General features: G+C 37.2%; 2 protein-coding genes across 4 annotated transcripts; one reads left to right on the forward strand and one right to left on the reverse strand.

The window, feature by feature from the left end:
• Positions 1-1931: 1931 nt before the first annotated feature.
• On the reverse strand, positions 1932-15198 carry LOC127798707 (uncharacterized). Of its 2 annotated transcripts, none has more exons than XM_052332264.1 (4): positions 14736-15198; positions 14508-14597; positions 2497-2672; positions 1932-2284 (listed from the first exon to the last, which is right to left on the reverse strand). In XM_052332264.1, exons 1-4 carry the CDS (start codon positions 15025-15027, stop codon positions 2090-2092), a joined length of 753 nt encoding a protein of 250 aa, XP_052188224.1. In that variant the 5' UTR covers positions 15028-15198; the 3' UTR covers positions 1932-2089. The 2 variants fall into 2 exon arrangements, with proteins under 2 accessions (XP_052188224.1, XP_052188230.1); XM_052332270.1 differs by having other exon boundaries at positions 14529-14597; positions 14736-15150.
• LOC127798722 (uncharacterized) lies at positions 11102-13456 on the forward strand. Of its 2 annotated transcripts, XM_052332292.1 has the most exons (3): positions 11102-12540; positions 12624-12742; positions 12839-13456. In XM_052332292.1, exons 2-3 carry the CDS (start codon positions 12671-12673, stop codon positions 13241-13243), a joined length of 477 nt encoding a protein of 158 aa, XP_052188252.1. In that variant the 5' UTR covers positions 11102-12540; positions 12624-12670; the 3' UTR covers positions 13244-13456. The 2 variants fall into 2 exon arrangements, with proteins under 2 accessions (XP_052188252.1, XP_052188242.1); XM_052332282.1 differs by having other exon boundaries at positions 11102-12742.
• Positions 15199-17037: the final 1839 nt, after the last annotated feature.

Here is a 17037-nt window from a genome sequence, read left to right on the forward strand (position 1 = left end):
GGGGGTGTTTCTTGCTATTTTTAAAACATGAAGGATGATTCTTACAATTACGTCAAATCTCAAGAGGTGGTGGTTATTGCAGTTTTTCATTTTTACAAAATAGTAGTTGGTTTCTCTTTGAAGGTTGAAGAGATAGAAGTCATCTCATCTTAAAAGCTTGAGGGTGAGAATAAGTAGAGTTTCTCAGCTACTTTATAAGACTTTCAGCATTTTGAAGACAAAAGTTTTCTGCAAAGAGTTTTAGATGTGAACTAGTCAGGGTTTCAAATACTACTTAAAAAAGGCGTGGGGTTTGAGGATTTGACCCATGGTGACTACCAAGCCCTCCACCGTTGCCATAGGCGTGAGAGGTTAGCAGGAAGTTGCTGCTGCTGCTGCTTTTGGTTTTTTCAGATTTAAAATGGTGTTTGTTTCAATGTTATTTGATGTCCTTCGTTTCAACCCTGAATCCTTCTTGTATTTTTTATTAACATATTGTTAATATTATACTTTTAATGACACTAATTTATAATCTCTAGTATTTTAAGACTTAACAATTACCAATTATAAAATTGATAAAATAACTAATATCATAATTAATGGTTTTGATTACAAATTGAGATTACTTTTTACAATATAGATTGTGCTGAGAACAAGGGTAAATATATACTTTTTACAATTTTCATTAGTGCTGATTTTGATTGGTTTAGAATCTCATGCTTTTAGGTGTGTTTGATTGCACATTTTTTCTATGGAAAATAGTCAATTTTCATCTAAATTCTAGCTTTTGTAGTGTTTGATTAGTCAATTTTTCTATAAAAAATATTTTCTCACTTTGGCTCAAGTGACCCTTTTCTCACTTTTGATGGAATTCATTTTCTTAGGGTTGGGGTTAGATTTGATTTTCCATGGAAATGGAAACCCACGCTGGACGCAATTCATTATGCTATGAGCGGTGTATTCCTTCACACCATTGGAGTTCGACTTCTTCAGAGGCCTGCTGGAGAACCTTTTCCTCCTCTACGCGGCCAGCCAGATTGCCTTCCTTATAGACATTGTGGTTCAATTCTTCGTCGCCTACAGAGACTCTCATTCCTACGCCGCCTACAGAGAATCCCAAGCTTATTGCTCTCTGGTATGTATATATATTTATATATATTTACTTCTCCTTTGCCCCCTAAAAATTGCTTCGTCTCGCACATTTGCTGGATTCGACTTTGATTTTCGATTTCTAGTCTTTGAACAACAACTTCAGCCAAGGCAAACAACCAAGAAGATCAACTAGAAATTGAGACTTCAAACAATGCGAGACGAAGCAACTGATTGAAGCAGTTGATTTTCTTCAAATAGTGCAAGACGAAGAAACTGATTTTCTTAGTTGCTTGCCTTGGCTGAAGTTGTGGGTAAGTAGATTATTTTGATTATTGTGTCTGTATATTTGATTATTTTATGTAGTTGATCATTAATTTATGTATTTGATTATTGATTATTTATGTATGTGTATGTGATTATTTCTATGAAAAATAATGATAATTAAACATCAAAAGTTAGAAAAATACAATAATTTCTAAACAAAATATTAAGGCAATCAAACACCTTCAATTAATATTTTCTCTAGAATTTAATTCTAAACAATTCAATTATCTAGAAATATTTTTTTTCCCATACAAATTCCATACTTGCAATCAAACACACCCTTAGTGTTAAAAGAAAACAAAACACTTTCAAACTTTTGTTTTATAGGAAGACACTTGGGGTAATATTATACTCTCTATTATTGATATGTCTTGTATTGTACTGCATGTCATATCATCATATCAATACATATGGATAAAACATCAATGCAAATTGTTTTATAGGAAGACCAATAAACTTAGAAACATTATTCCTAAGATTGATTGAAGCACAACAAAACAATAGGCAAGAAAATTCATCATCATCTGAGACATTAATAAATAATAATAATAATAATAATAATAATAATAATTTCTCATCATGTATCCATGCTGTTATTGTACACATACAATACAGGGTCCGTCCCCCTGTTCCTCATGTTATGCTGCTGCCATATATATATATACATTACAGACAGATGGATGGATAGCAAAATTCAAACAGATGGAGCAGTTCTGAGCACCCTCTCTAGTTTCTGGGCCTTGGCATAATCCTTTTCTGTGAGAGGACCAGCAGGGAAAGGCGTGATTTCCACAACCAAGTGTGGAGTCGGGAGCTCGTCAAACAAAGCTCTCACGTTGTTACAACACACGCTCTCTCCGTGAGCGCTCTCCCTCCTAATCCGGCAACCCTATTTATTCATTCATATTTATACACCGCGTCAAAACACGATCCCATCCCCATCCATATATATATATATATATATATATACTCACACACACACACATCATCTCAAGTAACAGAGCCATACGTATAAAACAACAGAATTGCATGTGTTAAAATTAGTTGCTTAATGAATTAAAAGAGGGAAGACCAAAATTCTAAAATTTTCACTCGTCTTACCTTGTGGGATGTTGCATCTCTGAATTGATCGTCGTCTGATAACAAAGATGCAATGGATTTAAGGAGGCGTTTCCCTTCAGATTTCGAAGGTACTCTATAGTTTCGCCTCAATGTACCCTTTGTTGTGGGATGCCATTTGCTTACTAATTTCCGTTTGTCAGCTGCTTCCTTCTCGCCTTGAACAACAAAACATTTCACTTGTTCAAATCTCAACCAAAAAAACCAGAAACAAAGTCAAAAAAATGTTTATCAACATCAGCACAAAGCCTTAATTAATGACCTGCAACATGGTGGAATGGAATGTAGAAGAACTGAAGAAAATATACATTTCGGAAGTCAATTCAACCCTGTTAATTAATTTTATGAACGACAAGTCTTAACATAATATCCAAGTTTATACAAAATATACAAGGATAAGAATAAATTAAGATATAGCATGTGAACATATAACATTTCAATGTTTGGGAGATACTTGCTCTAACATTGTTGATTTTATTCCTTCCACGACGACATTAAGAACAAAATTCAATGGAGGATAATGAATGCTAAAAACTTCAAGTCAAAAGTTAATACTTCATTAGCTGAGAAATAGAGTTCACAAAAAACCTAATTGAAAGTAGTAGTAGGACGAAAATGAATAAATAAAAGAGAAAAAGAAATTTTGATAACATTTATATGGAAAAAGGTACTATTTGTAAAAACAAAGAATAAAAATATATAATGCTCAATTTATCTTCTATTTTGTCTCTCTCTCTCTACAACAACAACATATCCAGCCTTTATCCCACTATGTGGGGTCGGCTACATAAATTCTAGACTTACATGTATTTCTATCTTTTGTCATATCTTCATTGAGATCCATATACTTCATATCAAATTTTAATGTCTTCCTCAAAGTCTTCTTAGGTCTGCTTCTACCTCTTTTTTTGATTAATTGTTCCATTTCATCAACTCTCCTCACAGGAGCGTCTCTTTGTCTCCTTCTCACATGACCAAACCATCTTAGTCTAGTCTCTCTCATCTTCTCCTCTATTGGCACTACTCCTATCTTATTACGAATAACTTCATTTCTAATTTTATCTTTTCTTGTATGGCCGCACATCCATCTTAACATCCTCATCTCCGCTACACTCGTCTTTTGCTCATGTTGGTATTTGACTGCCCAACATTTTGAGCCGTACAACAAAACTGGTCTTATAGCTGTCCTATAGAATTTTCCTTTCAATTTTAATGGGATTTTATCATCACATAACACCCCCGATACATTTCTCCATTTTAGCCAACTTGCCTTAATTCTATGTGTGACATCCTCATGAATTTCTCCATCTTTTTGAATCACTGATCCCAAATATCGAAAATAGTCTTTTCTTTGTAAGATTTGGTCTTCCAATTTTATTATAACATTCTCCACTCTTGCATTCTTACTAAATTTACATTCCATATATTCCGTTTTCTTTCTGCATAATTTAAATCCCTTAGATTCTAAATTGTTTCTCCATAACTCAAGCTTAATGTTCACTCATTCTTTTGTTTCATCCACCAACACTATGTCGTCTGCAAATAGCATACACCATGGCACATCTATCTGAATATCTTTAGTGAGTTCATCCATTACTAAAGCAAATAAGTATGGACTTAGTGCAGAACCTTGATGCAATCCTATTGTAATTTTAAACGGTTCAGTATCCCCTCCGCATGTTCTGACCCTTGTTTCTCTCTCTCTATATATATATTTTCTAACTTTCTAATATTATATCTTAAGATATAAGGAAACTCTTAAGACATGATGAGAGGATATAATAGTTTTACAGAAGATATGACCACAGAGATTATTAGAATTAGAATTCATGTAGTTAGCCATGAATTCTAGTGATATTAAGACTTGTGATGATGATGAACTCTAGTGGTATTAAAACTTGAGTGTCCAAATAGTATTTTTATATTAAGTAAACTTGAGTGCCCAAAGTGTATAAAAAAGTTCTATAAGATGGCAAACCTCGTGCAAGTGCGAGGTTCAAAACCATAGAAAGCTATCAATCTATACTAAACCTTAACAAAAGAAATAAAAGAGGATAAAAAATGAAAAAAAAATGTTATATTAAAAATTCAAAGAATTTTTAACCCTTCAACTGCTCTACTATTCCTTTCACGCCATGTACACCACATTACACAAATAGGGGCAATGTTCCACACCAATCTTAAACTCCTCCAGCAGCTCCTTGCCTGAGGATGCAAAAAAACCTGTAATGGTGGCAAGCATCATCCAGTGAGCATAAAAAAGAGAACAGGCTCAATAGGCGCTGCACCATGAGACAGTGAAGGAGAGGCAGTCAATTGATTCGCCACCTTTCTTACACAAGTTGCACCACTTGGGTGCAATGTCTTTTCTTCCTCAAGTCATCAATGGAAAGAGGAGAAGAACTTCGAGCAGTCATCCAAATGAGGAAAGCCACCCACCATGAGCCACTCTCACTTTCCAAATTTCTTTTCTAGCTAGGGAAGTTCAACCCCTCATCATCACTTAGTGCCCCATAGGACCAATAGTAAAGGTTCCTCTGCCCAACTATTCTCCTCCTGCCTGGGTAAAGAATGCTCATAAAAAACCAAAGCACAGGAATCTTTCATAAAAAACCTATAAAGCACATGACATTTCTCTAGGGCTGCTGTACCAGTCTCGCTGACATGCCAGACATTCTGACACACCTTTGATACATGCTGAACATGCCCATGTGGCGTGCTGGACACTTTCTAAAATTTTTGTTAAAAGGATTTGGGAAGGGACACATAGGACAAGCATGTCCCCTATGGGAGCATTTCAAAGATTAAAAAGTAAAGTGTGTTCTTTTTGACTCTACAGTTTTCCAACTTGGCAATTGCAAGGTTCTTTTTTTTTTTTTTTTTTCCATGTTTTGATTGCATGATTATTCAGTTTTCATACCTTTCACACTTTTATTTTCTAGCTCTTTAAACAGATTGTGAGGGACAAAATGACTGGATTGTGAGTTGCTTGCTAATTAGATTAGAGTTTATCATTTGGAATCTTGGCTATGAATTTTTAATGCATATTTATGAGTTTGGAATATAGTTTTGATATTTTATTATGCTGTTAAAAATATATAAAATTATTTTATTAATTAGGGCTAATAGTAGTAAAAAGCCGAACCTTATTGCACTTTTGCAATTTAATCCAAAAGTTTCAATTTTGGTAATTAATTCCCAATTTGGTTGATTGGTTGCAATTTTTTCCACAACCCGAATCCGATTCGAGAGGCGTGTGCGCTCGTTGACGTGGCAAGCCACTTGGCATTTTAAAACATTTTGAGTGGGCCCCACATTGACACACGTGAAAAAAATAAAATGATATGTTAAATATATATATATATATATATATATATACAGAGAGAGAAGGCGTGGGTAGGGGATGGAGCAACGGCGATGAAGGAGGAACCTAGCTTCCAGAATTAGACTCCAAATTGACAAAGGAGGAACCTAGTTTCCAGCTTCCAGGTTCCGGTCATGCCTCAAATTGACGGGATATCTCACCTCAAGTTTGTAGGAAAGATGGAAAGAAGATGCAGAATCGGACAGGGGAAGAGGCAGTGAACCCAACTTCCAGCTTCCACATTGGCTGCCGCCTCTAGCCCAATGCTGTTGCCGTCGCCTCCTTCGTCACCGTCGTCATCACTCCATCCCCCGCCCGCGCTTTCTCTCTCTCTGTGTGTGTGTGTATATATATAACATATACATATATATATTTAATATATCATTTTTTTCCCACGTGTCAACGTGGAGCCCACTCAAAATGTTTTAAGATGCCAAGTGACGTGCCACGTCATCAAACGCACATGCCTCTCAAATCGAATTCGGGTCGTGGATAAAATTGCAACCAATCGATCAAATCGGGAGTTAATTGTCAAAATTGAAACGTTTGAATTAAATTGCATAAACGCAATAAGGTTCAGCTTTTTACTGCTATTAACCTTATTAATTAATGTATCCCAACTTTGTCATGTCGTACTTTTTTGGAAAATGTCATGTCCAGTGTCTCTGTCTACACTTGTGCGCCATAGTAGAAAACATCTCTATCCCTAGCAAATACCAATGCATATCGAGAAGGGTTTATGATGTGGGGATTGAACACACAAAATGAAAACTAAACTCACTCCTATGTTGCCCCCAACCAAGGAAAGAAAAAAGAAATCAACCACTTCTCTAGCTTACTAATAATTGAAAGGGGAGCTATAAACAAGGAGAGAGTGAAGAAATAATTTTGGAAGAAATTACTTGATTTCTTACCTCCAACAATTAGTTGTATAGTACATATATACAAGAGATCTTTCTATCTTAGGTTATACAAGAATAGGAAACTTAGGCTATACAAGAATAGTAAACTACCAAAAAACTAAAACATAAAGTTGACCTAAGATAATTCCTTTGATTACTCTCTTAATTTTTGGATTTAATCTTTTCAATCATTCCCACTAAATCAAGGATTGATTTCTGATTTCCAACATTCCCCCTCAAACTAGTGAATAAATATCAATGATTCTCAAGTTGCTTACAAATGCTTCAAACCTGGTTTCGATAGTGCCTTAGTCAGAACATCAGCTTCTTGTGTCTTAGTTCGGATGTAGGATGGGCTAATAGCTTCACTCTCAATCTCTGTTTTGATGAAGTTTCACATGTTTCATTCTGTCATGCATGCTGGATTGGATTATGACCTATACTGATAGCTAAGTTGTTGTCACTGTACAACTTCATAGATCCTATCCATGCAACTTTGAGGACAAGACCTTTGAGGTGTTCAAGAAGGGTCTCTCCTTGATGTTTCGAAAGAAGCTTTTAGAGGGTCACTCAGCCATGTCTTGCTTGATTGCTTGGTGTTGTTCTTTAATAATGTAATCTCAAGATCTCTCGACAATCACCCCACCCGACAATCACCTTACTCGGCCATGAGGCTCACTCGGTCATGCAACTCTCACAGCCATGCGACTCTTGCGGCCTCACTCGACCATGCGGCTCCCAATTGTGTCTCTTGCGGCCTCATCCAAGCCACCTGGCCACACAATCTTCCGCATGTTCTCTTGACCCTTCTTCTTAACCATTCAGCCCTTCCCCAGTCACTTGATTATTGCTTCATGATGGGCTTACCTAATGTGCTATGGGCCCATTTTGTGATACTTGGGCTTATTATTAGGTATAATAGTAATTTTAGTTTAGAGAGCAACAAAGGAGAGAGAAAGCAATGATAAAACAGTCATGTTATCTCCTTTTCTAATGGTAGGGGAAGTTATCGCCATTTTCAAAATGAGAGGGATAGTCTCTACAATTAAGACAAATCTCAGGGATAGTTATTGTTATTTACTCTATGAAAAATGATTTTTCATATTCCAAAGTAAGATATTTTTGCCACCAGAGCAGCCTAGGTGGCACGTGCATCCACATAAAAAGGTCCAGCATGATTCAACCATATAGTTACATCCTCACCTTCAAAGAAACTAACTTTCCAGAGGTCTATAACCATTTTATGAACAGTACCAACACAATCCAAAGAGAAAATGAATTCAATCCATACTTCTATAATATTTTTGGAAGATATAAGTAATGAATTAGTTTTCTTGTGTTTGCTTTGAGGATATTGTTTAGCATAGTGACCCTTTCCCTTCTAGATGTACATGGACTCTACATTTTCTTACCACGGGTTCTTACTTATTAGATATTTGCACTTTTTATTTTTTGAAACAATGGCAGTAAACTTTGACATGGATCACATTGATCACCAATTCTATTCTGCTTTTTTTCTTTTCTTTTTTTTTTTATTGGCTTCACAATTGACATATTCGATATCCATGACATCTACCTTTTGGGCATAGATGGACGCACACTTATTCCAATAAAGCAAAGAGCATTTTGATAAACTTCACCAAAACTTGTACTTTGGAGAGTCATTCTCTATTTCTTTCCCAAAGATATTTTAATAAAGCCATCCTTCTTTCACATGTGATATGGGATTAATATCATACAATCTTTTAGTTTTTCCAATTTATTTAAAAGTTACTTTGATTTTCTTATCTTGTCAAATAAGATTACAGATTTGATTATCTTTACCCAATAAGTCCTATAAAATAGGTCCCAACAAATTAGGTAACTAAGGCTGTGTTTGTTAGCTAGAAAACATTTTCCCAGAAACTGTTTTCTGAATTTTCCTATGTTTGGCGCCAAGAAAACATCAAAGTCAAAGGAAATCAATTTCTGATCAATGGAAAGTAATTTCCTAAAACTATAACAAAAATGGGAAAGTGACTTCACGAGTTGAAATCAGGAATTCACTTTCCAAACTACAGAATCGAGCTTCTTCTATAGAACTCACAGTGTCTTCTCTGCCTCCGTCAAGCTTCTCCTATGTCACCACTGCCATCCCTCAACTCCTGCTGCATTGACGCCGTCCATCAACTCCTGCTGCTTTGCGCCTTTGTTTGTCAACTCCTGCTGCTTCGCGCCTTTGTTTGTCAACTCCTGCTGCGTCGCTGCCTGTGTCTATTGACTCCTCTTACGTTGCCGCTGTCTGTCGACTCCTCCTACATCACTGTCACTGTCCAGATCCACCCCTCTGCATATCTGTCTCCATCCTTCTTTGCCAGATCCACCTCTCTACCACGCCATCTCCGCCTCTGCCTGTCTCCACCTGGGTTGTAGTTGCCATGTCAACCTATATTGTCGTCGCCGTCTGGACCTCTATTAGACGCATCACCATCGCTGTCTGGCCCTATGATGTATATAATATCATACATTATTCTAGTTTGGATAATATATGATATTATTATATGTTTTGATCTTTATTACTATTATGTGTTTATCATGATTTTTTATCTTTATGTCATAGATTTGATGATAAGGGGAAAAAAAAAATTATTGTAATTTTTTAAAGTGCCAGCAAAAAACTAAAAAAGGTTTTCCAACAACATGTTCAGTTTTCAGCTAAGCAACAGAAAACACATTTCAAGAAAACACTTCCCTACAAACAAATGGAGCCTAAGTTAAAATAGAGTTCCAGTTTGGTTTGTTCTTAAAGTCCATGCTAGAGATGTTTTCCAACAAATCAGGTGAGTTGTTCACTACAAATTAGGTTTCCCTTTTTTGTTCTAAATAAATACCCTATGTATGTATGACTAAAAAATGGATATCCTCAATGAATGAAGGTCCCCACTTTGCAAGGGTCATTCTTGTATGCACCCTCACCCTTGTGCTTTTGCAAAGAGGCTATTTACAGTAGCTCAAGCCTCGTGACCTTGTAGTCACAATGGAGCAACCATATTATTGCCACTAAGTCTCACCCTCAAAAAATGCCCTATGTATGAAAAAGTTATCAGAATACAATTCCTATTTTTTTAATGAATTTTTCTACTCTTATAATCCTCGAAAATTTTCTTCTCGTATTCATGAGGTTGAGAATTTAGTCACGTATTTCACCTTGTGCATACTTCTTAAAGCAACATCATGACTCATGAGACCAGTGTTCGAAAATTCGGCCTAGGCGGCTGCCTAAGCGCCGCCTAGGCGCTGAGCGGCAACCGGCCGCGTCGATTTAGGGCTACTCAGTAGCCCTATGCGCCATGGCCGACTAATCGGTCCGCGGCGCCGCCTAGGCGGACCAGGCGGCGCCTAACCGCCTGGGCGGCCGCCTGGGTCGCGCACGACCTGGGCCACCTAGGTCGTGCGCGTCTTGGGCCAACCTTTTTTCCCCCTCCCTTTCTCTATTTCCCGATCCCCTTTCCCTTTCTCTCTCTGGTTGTGTTCATCGCGGCTCCTCTCTCTCTCTCTCTCGCCTTCGATCTCTTCTTGGTTGTTCGCCACCGCCATTGATCTCTTCTCTTGGTCTTGCTCTCTCGTTGCTGCCGACCTCACCTGTTGCCTATTGGTCGTTCTCTCTCGTCGCCGTTCGCGTCTTGCTGCGGTATGTATCCAACCATCCATCTTCCTCCGCCAACGCAAGCTTGCCTTTCTGCAGCAACTCAGCAGCAAGCAGCAACGCAAAGCTACTCATGGCTCGCTTGCATATTGCTTGCTTGCTGCTTCAACGAGCAGCAAGCAAGCAATATGCAAGCTTGCTACTTCAAGCAGCAAGCTTGCTGCGTCAGCTTCCTGCTTCAAGCAGCAGCTGATTTCATTTCATTTGATGAGTTTTAGTTAAATTTTAATGTATATTATTGAAATTATTCAATACTCAGGGAAAAACAGGAGTCAGGAAGTGAAATGAATGATTCGGATAGGACTGGAAGTACGGGAGCATCGTCCGAGGCCTCCTCAATTCTTAAAAGGAAGTCAAATGATGTCGGATGGGAGTATGGAATGTTAATTGATCCGAAAAATATGGATAAAATTAAATGTAAGTTGTGTGGTAAAATTATGTCTGGAGGTGTTTATAGAGTAAAAGAACACATTGGCCACATTTCTGGAAATGTTTCTGCATGTCCAAAATCTTCTCCAACTGATCAAGCCAAATGTAAGAATGCTATTGCCGAGGCAAAGAATAAGAGGAAAAATAAGAAGAAGGAGGAAGATTTGATGAGATCAACTGTTAATATCTCCGAAAGAGTGAAAGGGGATGATGAAGATGAATTGCAAGAGTTAGGTAGCAGAAAAACGTCCCGTACTCTTGGCCCTATCGATAAGTTTGCAAGCTCCATCAGCCCTGAAACTTGTTTGAGTGCGAGAATGAGCCAAAGGCAACAAACTATTAGTGAAGCACTATTTAAAGAGAGAACACAGTCTGTTCGTGAATATTGTGCTAGATGGGTGTATGAAGCTGGTATACCTTTCAATGCGATTGACAATGATAGCTTCAAATTGTTTGTTGAGGCGGTTGGTCAATTTGGGCCGGGCTTCAAACCTCCCAGTCAATACCAATTGAAGGAACCACTATTAAAGGGGGAAGTTGACAGAATAAAAGAGTTATTGAAGAAGCATGAAGAAGAGTGGGCACGAACTGGGTGCTCCATTATGACAGATGCTTGGACAGATAGAAAAAGGAGGAGCATCATGAACCTATGTGTTAATTCTAATGCAGGTACTGCTTTCCTTTCTTCTAAAGAGTCTTCAGATGAAGCACATACAAGTGAACTTATCTTTGAGTATGTGGATAAATGCATTGAGCAAGTTGGGCCACAAAACGTCATCCAAGTAGTAACCGACAATGCTGCCAATAATATGGGAGCGGCAAAATTATTGAAGGTGAAGAGGCCAAATATCTTTTGGACCTCATGTGTTACTCACACCATCAATTTGATGCTTGAAAGTATTGGAAAACTGCCGAAGTATAAGAAAGTCATTGATCAGGCCAAGAGTTTCACAATCTTCATTTATGCACACCATAAGACCTTGTCCTTAATGAGGTCATTTACGAAGAAGAGGGATATAGTGAGACCAGGAGTTACTAGATTCGCTTCTGCTTTCTTGACTTTACAGAGTTTGATGGAGAAAAAGGCCCAATTGAGGGCAATGTTTACCAGCTCCGAATGGGAGGAGTGCAAATGGTCAAAGATTGTTAAAGGGAAAGCAGCCTATGCTACTGTGATGAGCATTGCTTTTTGGAATGGTGTGACTATATGCCTAAAGTTTTTGCACCTTTGGTGAAGGTGCTTCGAATTGTTGATGCGGATAGAAAGCCTTCTATGGGCTTTTTATGTGGAGAGATTAAGCAAGCAAAGGAAGATATTAAGGAGGCCTTAAATAATCTTGAAAAGAACTATAAGCCTATTATGGAGATTATTGAAGCAAGGGTAAAAGATAGGCTAGATAGTCCACTACATTTTGCAGCTTACCTTTTGAATCCCTACTACTTTTTCAAGGATATGGATATACAACTTGATAATGAAGTGATGGATGGGCTTTTTAACTGTGTGGAGATGTTTTATCATTATGATGGTGAATTGCAAGGCCATGTTATAAATGTTGAGTTGCCAAAGTATACTCGTAAAGATGGAGCTTTTGGAAAATCGTGGGCAACTCAAGGGTGTGCGAAAAATGATGACAATTATAATCCAGGTATAAAATTCTTTTAATCATTTCTATTGTGTATTAGTGTATAAATTAAATTTGTTTACTTTATACTTGTTTGACCTATGTAGTTACATGGTGGATGACTTATGGAAATCAAACTCCAAACTTGCAATGAATGGCGAGAAAGATTCTCTCGTTAACCACTAGTTCATCCGGTTGTGAAAGAAATTGGAGCACTTTTGAAGGGGTTAGTGTATATATGAATTATATTTATTTACTATCAATTAGTTATCCTTATTCAGTTATCATTTATATTGATATTGCTTTCATTTTATTTATGTAGATACATACGAAGAAAAGAAATAGACTAGACGTGAATCGATTGAACAATCTAGTCTATGTTCAATTTAATGCGAAATTGATGAACAAGCACAAAAGGGAGAAGGAAAGGAATGTTGATGTGCTACTTGCTAGTGATGCTAGTAATGCACAAGGATGGATCGTTGATGGAGAAGATGATGAAGAAGTTGAGCCTGGTACGGGGCTCACTTGGGAAGTGGTTGGTGAAGCATCGGGAGCAAACGAGATGCTTCAAGCTCGAAGAAGTTCTAGGATGAGAGAGCTTCATGAAGATGATTTTCAATCAGAAGAAGAAGAAGAGCAAGAAATCAATGAATTTGATTTTGAGTCCGATGAAGATCGTGTATTGGAAGAATATGGAGAGGAAGAAGACCAATTAGATAGTTAGACTTAGATTCTTCGGATATGGTTTATGTTGTATTATTGCTACTTCTATCTTCTTGAACTTATAACTAATATAATAGTTTATTTTTTGAGTCTTAATTCCATTATTTCACTTGTCTTTTCAACTTTGATTTACCTGAAAATAATATCAAATTACATCAAAAGGTTTTTAGAAAAAAAAAAAAATCATTTTTTCTAGTCGCCGCCTAGGCCCCGCCTAGGCCCCCTAGGCGCTAGGCCCCAGCCTGGCACCCGACTAGCGCCTAGCGCGTTTTTGAACACTGCATGAGACATCATACAGGCTTGCTTGTGAGGAACTTTTTCAAATGTGGTACCCCGGGATCTAGGAAGGACATCAAAAGGTTTAGACAATTGTCAAGGAAAATGGAAAGTAGGATGGTGTGGGGAGCCAATACTTTTTGACCTAAAGTTCCAAGTGTAAATCAAGACTAGTGTTGATAGGAACATCAAAACCAAAGCCGTTCGAGTGCAGCGCACTTGACTATTAGGAGGTGAATAGTCAATTATTCAATCCCATCGCCATCATATTAGCACAAAAAATGATGCTACATTATCAGGCATCATATGTGCATGTTCTTAGGTACGACCCAGTTGCAGTTCTATTATCCTTTCATCATCATTTGTTTGACATTGTCACCTACACTCAAGCACATATTTATGTTCATGCTTGATGATTGATGCCATTGATGTTTTAAGTGCACCTCAAGCTTTATTTTCCTTCAAAACTATAGCTATCCTACAAAGTAGTCCTTAAAATAAAGAACAAATTAAATTACAACTCAAAATCATATGTTGAGGTATGCTGTGCGCATTACCAGGTCAAACTAGGTTGTGCAAGAAAAGGGTACCGTTTTAGTAAATGTATTGTATTTGTAGTTCTTCCTCACTGAAATTTTGTAACGAAGGCCTGCTTGTGCTTCAAATTGCCACTGGTGCTGCAAATTGCAACCAACAAAGAAGAAAATTTGCACGCAGAAGTAGCCAAAGAACAAAACAAAAACAAAAAAAAGAAAGAAAAGAAATTAATGAACAATATTTTACTTAGCAACTTAAAAATATAAAAGGAAATAAAAATGCGAAACAAAATCATGGAGTTGTAGCAAACATCCCAATAGACCTTTGAATTTCTCAATATAAACATAAGAAAGGAGGAGACAGCCTCCAGCAGCAAACTAGTTATTAGTTCTCATTCATCAAAATATGAATATACTGATCGATGAAAATTACGAAGGGCAAGAAACACGCACAAAATCCAGAAACCCACGAACCTGGTTTGCTCTGGAACCCTTCGATCCATTTGGAGAAGCCTAAATCATGAGCCCTGGTTGTTTCTAAGTCTACAAAAACAATGGGAAAAAAAAAGACAGTAATCAATCAACAGGGTACAGAAAGATAATTAAAACACGCACCTGAATAGACGCTATCGAGTCCCAACCCCATTTAATTAAATCAAATTAGTGATGATTGAGGAGGACCTGAGACAAGTGGGTTTGCCGGAGATCCAGCCAAACCAGCCTTGAGGAGGGCATAGAAGATGCAAAGCCTGCCAGCCCAGAGGACAGGGGTCTCGATCAAAGAAGCATGCGTTGTAGTGGAGATGATCTTGGTTTTGGTCTTGGCCTTGGACAAGGAGAATCCCTTTCTCCCAAGATCTGGAAAGAGGGATTTGGAATTGTTGGGATTCAGATTCCTCAGCTGCTTGTTGTACTTGCTAATGACAGTGGTGGCTTGGCAGGGTGAAGTGAAGGCGGTGCTCTGCAGAAGCATCTGTGCGTGTGTGTGTTGGATCGATGGGCACACTGGTTGGGCTTGGTTGCCTCACTCACTCGGATGAGATAGATGGACTTGCTAACTTGTATATTCAATCACTTTTAGGACAACACAGACAGATAAAAAGGATAGAATTAAGGATAATGCTATTTTTACATTTTTATCTACACTTTGAACTACACAAAAGTATATCAATGACAAAAAAGTCTCTCATGAGGCGCATAAAAGCATGTGAGGCGCAGAGTATTTTAGTCTTTATACCCCTTGATGTAGCCTAAGATGTACAAATTTATTGTACATCTAGCATGATCTTAGAATTAAAAGCAGAAGGAGCAACAGATTATTGCATAGCTAGTAGAGACGATCATAGCATGGGCCCGCTACCATAAAATATCTTCAAGATAATGCCAAAAAGGGGCAGCACAATTCTTATCCCATTCCAAACAATAACCTGTTTGTTTGCCGGGGGGGTAATTTACACTAAAAACACCATGACATTTGGCCCAGTACCTTTTACCTTTTTAAAATAGTAAAAACTACCTTTGTCACATAAAAAACAGTGAAAATTGCTGAAGCTCAAAAAAATAATTATTTTAAAAAATATATATTTTTACCCACTCAAACAAATTAATTACACTCTATAATCATTTTATCAGTATAAATTCGTAATTTTGTCCTTAAATACTATCTTTTCTTTTTTTTTTCTCTCTATTTACAAAAATATATGGGATAAATTTTACACACCATTCTTAAAATTTAGTAAAATTATATTGGGCATTCTTATAATTTTTAAATAGCACACACCTCCCTTATAATTAATTGGTGATGCAAATAGCCCATTTTGCCCCTGGCTTAAACTCAACCCATCTTAGTTTTCTCTCTGCTCCGCATTTTAATATTCCAATACCACCGAAAGATCTTCTGGAGAGGCATATTGCACACCAAAATACACCCAGTTGAGCCATCTTCCTAAGGAAGAAAAAGGAAGAAACTTCTCTTGGACAATTATACCCTACATTATCTCGAACAACATAACCTGTATAGAACAAGCTATCCTTTTTTCGAGGGGGTTTCTCACCAAGCCCTCTTCTAACACTATGTATCATTGGGACAACACTTTGTCCCCGTGTCTGTGTGTCACGTGTCCCTATCACCAATCAAAGGGTATAAATACCCCTCGACCCTTCGTTCTTTGGACTTCCAACACTCGCACAATTATACTTCTCCTAGAAAAACTTCTTTCTCCTAGACAACCTAAAACTGTATATTTTCATCTGCATCTCTATTAGTGATGTGCCATAATGTTAGATTTAGATAACGTCTAATTAACATATAAATACATTTAATGTATCTTTGTATATATTAAGAAATTCTATCACTAGAGAATCTGATCACATATTCTTAACATCTTAAAAATAAGAATCTCAAGCAGGAAATTTAGGGGGGCAACATCAATTTGATTTAGGGATTTTGGCGCAAGTATCAATTTGATTCCTTATTCGATTTACATGAAATTGGGTTTGGGGGAATACAATGTCTCTACAACTTACTAATCGTACAATTAGATATCATAAAGGCATTGTGCAGGTGATTTTAGTTCAAATTGATAAATTAATCATTCATGCTAATTTTGTGGTTTTAGATATGGAAAAGCAATCAAATCATGAGCATGAGTTGCTCATTCTGCTTAAACGTCCATTCATGGCTATAGCCAAGACAATAATTGATGTTCAAAATGGCAAGTTAACCATGACAATCTTAAATGAAACAACAGAATTTTTTATTTTTAATTCTTTAAATCTACCCACAGATTCCAATGACTATATCTCAGTTGATGTTTTGGACTCAATTATTTTCTCTGATTATTTGTAGGACAAGACGAAGGATAAATTGGAGCTAGCCTTGATTGCGAAAGTGTATGGAAGGGATGATGTAGAGGTGACTGATTCAAAAAAGTGTAATAGGGATGTTGTTGCTCCCATTAGAGAATTTTTTGCAGATGAACAA

Source organism: Diospyros lotus, chromosome 1 (genome assembly GCF_014633365.1).
Source record: "Diospyros lotus cultivar Yz01 chromosome 1, ASM1463336v1, whole genome shotgun sequence".
Classification (NCBI taxonomy): domain Eukaryota; kingdom Viridiplantae; phylum Streptophyta; class Magnoliopsida; order Ericales; family Ebenaceae; genus Diospyros; species Diospyros lotus.

Bases quoted from the DNA above. Each gene is read 5' to 3' on its own strand.
- LOC127798707 (XM_052332264.1), bottom strand. From the start codon at position 15,027: ATGCTTCTGCAGAGCACCGCCTTCACTTCACCCTGCCAAGCCACCACT. The intron at 14,598-14,735 runs GTCCTCCTCAAT...TTGTTTTTGTAG, and splicing joins GGCAAACCCACTTGTCTCAG to ACTTAGAAACAACCAGGGCT. The intron at 2,673-14,507 runs GTGCGTGTTTCT...TTGTTGTTCAAG, and splicing joins TTCGTGGGTTTCTGGATTTT to GCGAGAAGGAAGCAGCTGAC.
- LOC127798722 (XM_052332282.1), top strand. From the start codon at position 12,671: ATGGCGAGAAAGATTCTCTCGTTAACCACTAGTTCATCCGGTTGTGAA. The intron at 12,743-12,838 runs GTTAGTGTATAT...TTATTTATGTAG, and splicing joins ATTGGAGCACTTTTGAAGGG to ATACATACGAAGAAAAGAAA.